The sequence below is a fragment of the Mus pahari genome, chromosome 2, assembly GCF_900095145.1.
Source record: "Mus pahari chromosome 2, PAHARI_EIJ_v1.1, whole genome shotgun sequence".
NCBI classification, from domain to species: Eukaryota; Metazoa; Chordata; class Mammalia; order Rodentia; family Muridae; genus Mus; species Mus pahari.
Window position 1 is genome coordinate 139,767,079 of NC_034591.1, and position 6,625 is coordinate 139,773,703.

The 6,625-nt window shown below is 47.2% G+C and overlaps 1 protein-coding gene across 1 annotated transcript in view; it reads right to left on the reverse strand.

Annotated features, from left to right (window-relative positions):
• Positions 1-2,192, reverse strand: part of C1s (complement C1s) — a 110,453-nt gene extending 108,261 nt beyond the window's left edge. Inside the window, exons 1-3 of the mRNA XM_021191259.1 lie at positions 2,022-2,192; positions 1,075-1,166; positions 811-890 (exon numbers count right to left, since the gene is read on the reverse strand). Coding sequence (XP_021046918.1) covers positions 811-890; positions 1,075-1,166; positions 2,022-2,192 — 343 coding nt within the window. The remainder of the gene's footprint in view (positions 1-810; positions 891-1,074; positions 1,167-2,021) is intronic.
• Positions 2,193-6,625: the final 4,433 nt, after the last annotated feature.

The window sequence follows — 6,625 nt, forward strand, 5'->3', positions numbered from 1 at the left end:
TACAGAAGTGGATGCTCACAGTCATCTATTGGATGGAACACAGGGCCCCCAAAGAAGGAGCTAGAGAAAGTACCCAAGGAGCTAAAGGGGTCTGCAACCCTACAGGAGGAACAACAAAATGCACTAACCAGTACCCACCGGAGCTGTGTCTCTAGTTACATATGTAGCAGAGGATGGCCTAGTCGGCCATCAGTGGGCGTAGAGGCCCTTGGTATTTCGAAGATCATATGCCCCAGTAGAGGGGAATGCCAGGGCCAGGAGGGTGGGAGTGGGTGGGTTGGGGAGCAGGGCAGGGGGATTTATTGGGGGCCTCCAAAACAGTTTGCACAACTCTCCATGGAACTTGCCGCCTTACAAGCCTCCTTTAGGGAGAAGCAGCTTTAAAAGTGATACCTCAGCCGCAGCACGCAGCAACTCCGGGTAGGGTGAAAAACCCTGGCTTTCCCTGTCATCACCCGCTCTACAGGAGCCGCTAATCCTCCTACCTCTACCTTGGAGGACCTCCCCCCACCCCACCCCACCCCACCCCCACCCCCGCGCCTAGCAGCCAACTTAGAACTGGTGTTAGAACTGGTGTGGACCAGAGGAATCTGAATGTTTAATTAAAACAAAGCATCGCGAAGGCCCGCGGCGGGTGTTGACGCGATGTGATTTCTGCCCAGTGCTCTGAATGTCAAAGTAAAGAAATTCAATGAAGTGCGGGTAAACGGCAGGAAATAAATATGACTCTCTTAAGGTAGCCAAATGCCTCGTCATCTAATTAGTGACGCGCATGAATGGTTGAACAAGATTCCTACTGTCCCTATCTACTATCCAGCGAAACCACAGCCAAGGGAACGGGCTTGGCGGAATCAGCGGGGAAAGAAGACCCTGTTGAGCTTGACTCTAGACTGTCACAGTAAAGAGACATGAGAGGTATAGAATAAGTGGGAGCCCCCCCCACGCGCCGGGCCCGCATCCTCGCATCAGGGTCGGGGTCCACACCCCTCACGGGCCAATGGTTAAATACCACTACTCTCATCGTTTTTTCACTGACCCAGTGGTGCAGGGGGGCAAGCCCCGAGGGGTTCTCACTTCTGGCGCCAAGCGTCCATCCTGCACTTGAGGGTGGTCACAACCCGCTGTGGGGACAGTGCCAGGTGGGGAGTTTGACTGGGGCNGTACACCTGTCAAACGGTAAAGCAGGTGTCCTAAGGCAAGCTCAGGGAGGACAGAAACCTCCCGTGGAGCAGAAGGGCAAAAGCTTGCTTGATCTTGATTTTCAGTANGAATACAGACCTACAGACCGTGAAAGCAGAACCCGATGAGAGTCAGTTATATCATGCTAATCAAAAACTTATTAATGCCCTTCAGAGCCAGGGACTCCGAGTCTTTCCTAAGAAAATGCAGATTCATTCTCCTCATTTGTTTTGGGGCTTTGAATTGTTTCCTAACAGGGTCCTCTCACAAAAAGTTCATTTAAGGTGAGATTCTTTACAGACTCTTAATGATTTTCAATGCTTGTTAGGAGATATTAACTGGCTCCACCCCTATGTAAAGCTTACAACAGGGGAGTTAAAAACCTTTGTTTGATATTTTGCATAGAGACTCAGATCCGTCCTCCCCACGCACGCTGACTCATGAAGCACAAATATCACTGGCCAAGGTAGAACAGGCCATCAATGAACAAAGCATTGGATATTTCTCTCCAGAACTACCTCTCCAGTACCTTGTTTTCCCTACACCCTTTTCTCCCACTGGCCTTTTGTGGCAACTTAAACTTCTGTTTTGGGTCTGTTTTCTGGCTTCTCCTTCTAGAGTGCTGCCCACATATCCTCAGCTAGTTGCACATATTCTGCACCTTGGCAGGGAAGCTGTCCCTAGGCTTTTTGGCAAAGATCCTGGTATTATTGTTCTTCCTTACGTTGCTTCTCAGGTTCAATGGATCATTCAAAACAATGACCATTGGGCAGTCAACTGCACCTCCTTCCAAGGTGTGATTGATAACCATTATCCTGCTGACAAATTGGTTCAATTCCTACACAGGACACCTGTGGTTTCCCAAAGAGTACAAAGTCAGCCCCGATTGCTGGAGGTGCAATAGTCTTTACTGACAGATCCTCCTCAGGTATGGCTGCTTTCAGCACTGGTGGAGTGGTCTCACGTTTTATGACAGGCTTCTCCTCAGAGAAGCTTGTGGAGCTAGCAGCCATTATTAGGGTGTTTGAACTCTTGCCTGAAACTCCTTTTAATTTATATACAGACAGCACCTATGTGGCTGCCTCTGTCCCCCTTTTAGAAACTGTTCCATATATCCACCCCTCCACTAATGCTTCTCCGTTGTTTGCTAAACTTCAAAAGTTTATTCTTGCTCACAATTTTTTCTTTTTTTACTGTCCATATTCATGCCCATTCTGGCCTGCCTGGGCCACTGTCTGAGGACAACGATGTAGTTGATCAGGCCACCCAGGTAGTGGCTTCTGCCTTGTCTACCACCCCTCTTGCCGCTGCTCAACAGGCCCATGATCTACATCATCTTAATGCTCATACCCTGAGACTTAAATTCTCCATCACCCACGAACAGGCACGACAAATTTTTCAGCAGTGCAAGGGCTGCCTGACCCTTCTAACTGAGCCACATGTGAGGGTCAACCCCCGTGGGTTAGTTCCTGGTGAGTTATGGCAGATGGATGTCACCTACTATGCTCCTTTTAGAAAATTAAAATATATTCATGTCTCTGTGGATACTTTCAGTGGTTTTATCTGTGCATCCCTACAGACCAGGGAGGCCACCAAGCATGTCATCAATCATGTTCTCTCTTGCTTGGCAGTTACTCCACAACCCAAGATTCTCAAGATAGATAATGGCCCAGGATACACTAGTTCCAGCTTTAAACAGTTTTGTGCTCAAATGGGGATTAAGCATGTTACTGGCATTTCTTATAACTCCCAAGGCCAAGGTATTATTGAAAAGACTCATCAAACCCTTAAAAACATGCTTTCTAAATTACAGTATGGGGGTGGGAATTTTATATCCTCGCTCTAGCAATTTCAAGACCCTTTTAAATCATGCATTATTTGTTTTAAATTTTCTTACATATGACTCTGCAGGCAAATCTGCCACACATCACCTCTGGCACCCTTCAACTGCCAACAATTATGCACAAGTTATGTGGAGAGACCCCTTGTCCAACAAATGGCAGGGTCCAGACCTGGTCCTTATATGGGGCAAAGGACACGCTTGCATTTATGATTCAGGAGCACAAAATGCTAGATGGCTTCCAGAACGCCTAATAAAATCATATAATGCATCCAGGGAAACAAAACCCTGAGAAAGTATTCAAATATGTTTATTGACAGATAAATCAAGAAGATCCCAGAGAAAAGATCACGGCTTGTTCAACTCTTTGGATATGGATGATTGGCCTTCTTGCCTTAGAATTTGTTCAGGCTGGCTTTGACCAACCCGTCGATAGAACGGCACTCCTAACCAGCCTCTATGGTAAACCCTGCCAGGGCTGCAAGGGAAATCATGACAAGCCCCTAACCCTCTCCGGGGGAGGCACCTACACTGTTGATCATGGTCATCAGGTTGCTGTCCTACAAATGACCCATTCCCAGACGGGAGGTGCACAAGGATGGTGGGCGTGTAGTGATAAACCAAAACCTATCCCCCGGGGCCTAATGGTACTTGCATTGCCACATGCAATTTTGTCAATGAAATGCATTCCAGCTGCTATCCAAAGGTAACCTCCTGCCTTCATCAAGGGAAGAGATACTTTACTGCAGTTCCCCATTGCACCAAATTAAGTAATTTGAGGGGAGATTGGAGCAATAACCCCTCTGCTTTAACAGGTTCCACTAGTAAGTATGTACAAGCTTCTTGCCTTGCACCGGTGGGAAAACCAGCTTGCTGGCCTACCATTGCCCCCATTCATGTGTCTTATGGAGGTGAGCCTACAGACACTGTCAGAGAGGAAAGGGTCCAACAATTTATTCAGCACCAAACTGAAAATCTTTTTCCTTGATTAGAATATAACCCCCTCTTAAAAATTGTACCCAAGGGAGTAGATGTAGAACCACAGACTATGGATATTATTGAGGCCACCCATCGTGTATTAAACTCTACGAACCCTGAGCTTGCTAAAGATTGCCGGCTATGCGTGGAGCTGGGAATGACTTGGCCCTTAGCATTCCCTGTCCTCAATAGTTCAGAGCTGCCTGACCCCTCCCTAAAAGACTGTAGTGTTACTAAGCCATTTAAGGTTCTACCCACTGAATTTAATGCCTCCTTTTGTTTTCAAAGTCCCAAGCAAAATAATTCTTTTGATGTTGATCTTGGAATTGCCTCTTTCACATATTGCTCCAGCGTTATTAATTCATCCCAGGCTGGTTGTCTCCCTCCTGGTAAGGTTTTTGTATGTGATGATAATATAGCCTATCCCTTCTTGCCAGTCAACTGGACTGGATTATGCGCTCTGGACCTGTTAGCCCCAGACATTGACATCCTGCCTGGAGATGAGCCCGTGCCCCTCCCTAGTTTTGATACCTTTGTTCCACAGCACAAAAGGACGCTTCAGTTCATTCCTCTTCTGGTGGGCCTTGGCATAACCAGCGCCTTGGCAACTGGAACCGCAGGCATAGGAGTAGCCGTGGATTCCTATAAAAAAAAATCTCAACAACTAATTTCTGATATAAATATGGTCTATGAGTCCATAAAAGATCTCCAGGATCAGGTAGATTCTCTTACTGAGGTGGTCCTCCAAAATAGACAAGGGTTAGACTTACTCACAGTAGATAAGGGAGGCATATGTTTGGCCCTACAAGAAAAATGTTTTTACACTAACAAGTCTGGCATTGTCCGAGATAGGATAAGAAAACACCAGGAAGAGTTGGAGAAAAGAAGAAAAGAACTGTTTGATAACCCTATGTGGGGCCTTTGGAATGGGATCTTACCCTTTATCCTTCCCTTCCTGGGACCGGTGGTAGGTCTCCTCCTTGTTTCTTTTGGCCCTTGGCTTTTCAAAAGGATCACCTCCCTCATTAAAGAACAGGTTGATTCTGCCCTGAAGCCAGTCTCAATTCACTATCATTGGCTAGACATCTGAGGCTCAGCCGAAGACCTCTCCTCCACCGATGCAGAGAGCAGCTGTTGGCCTTCAGTTATCCACCCTTGCTGCAGACACGGAACCTTCTTGGTTCCATAGGCTGTGGAGATGTCAATAATAAGGAGGGAGACCCCGGCTCCTAATAGTGGCTGAGGGCCATAAGCTGTGAAGTTACCAATGACGGGAATATTGTGGTGCCATGAGCCAGGTGCACACTGCCTATTGGCTGCAAGGTGACCCAATGATGAGATTATTGTGGGAGCCACCCACATAGCCTAAGACAGGACCCTTGCCCACCTAGGACCTAAAAAGGCCTAGTTACTGCGGTGCTGGATGTGGGTGCCAACCACATAGCCTAAAACAGGTGCTTCACCAGCCCTCTTTTTATGGCCACCCCAAAACCTTTTAATAAAGAAAAAAGGGGGAGATGTGGGAGAGCAGGCTGAGAGTAACCAGGCCTTCAACAGCTCCATCCGAAAGCCAAATGGTTCTTTGTTGGGAGCCAAGTCACTTCCTCCTTCACAAGGCTGCTCGTGAAAACCAGCTGATACTTGCCCTAAAATAACACCTGATGCTGTTAAGGAGGATCCAGGACTCTGTGATAAGCTGCCTGGTGTTCCAGAGCAACGGTGCCAGGACTCTGAGATTAATCACAAAAAGTTTCAAGCCTGCAATCAGCATCCCCCCATTTGTCCTTCACTCTTTCTTTTGATCATTCCTCAACCCCTCCCTATTTCCCCTCACTGTGTGCCTTATAACCAGGCATTCAGCCCTCATTAAACATACTTTGACAACCCTTCCCTTTCTTGCCCATTTCTCTTTCAGGTTTGGTCCCCCTCGACCCACGGAATAACTAGGTCCCACGGGACAGGATAGCTCAGTGTGTGAAAGTGTTGGTTACCAAGCCTGATGACTGGAGTTAAATCCCCAGGACCTACTTGATAGAAGGAGAGAACTGACTCACATGGGAGTCCTCTGTCCTCACATGCACACACATCTTGTGCAGACAGACAGACAGACAGACAGACAGACACACACACACACACACACACACACACACACACACTGCACACAAATAATAAAATTTTAAATTAATTTAAAAGGTGTTTCTTTACATTTATGTGTTATCTATGTGTGTCTGTATACATGCCATATGTGTGAAGGTGCCGATGGAAGCCAGAAGAGGATGTCAGATGACCTAGATCTGGAGTTATGGGCAGTTGTGGGCTGCCCAACATGAATACTGGGAATGGCTTTTGCAAAATAATGAGTGTTCCTTAACTGCTGAGCCATCTTTTCAGCTGTCCCCCCTGTCCTCCCATCCCCTATCCCTGACCCCTGAGCCTTCTCCCCATCCCCATTCCATGTACTTTGGTGTTGTTTAGACAGAATTTTCTTGAGCTGCCAGGCTGGCCTTGAATTTAAAGTCTCATGCCCTGTCCTCAGTAGCTATGATTATAGGCCCATTTCACTGACACTGTACACTGACATACACTGAGTGTCTCCTCTGTACTGGGAATACAAACACAGGCAAGGAT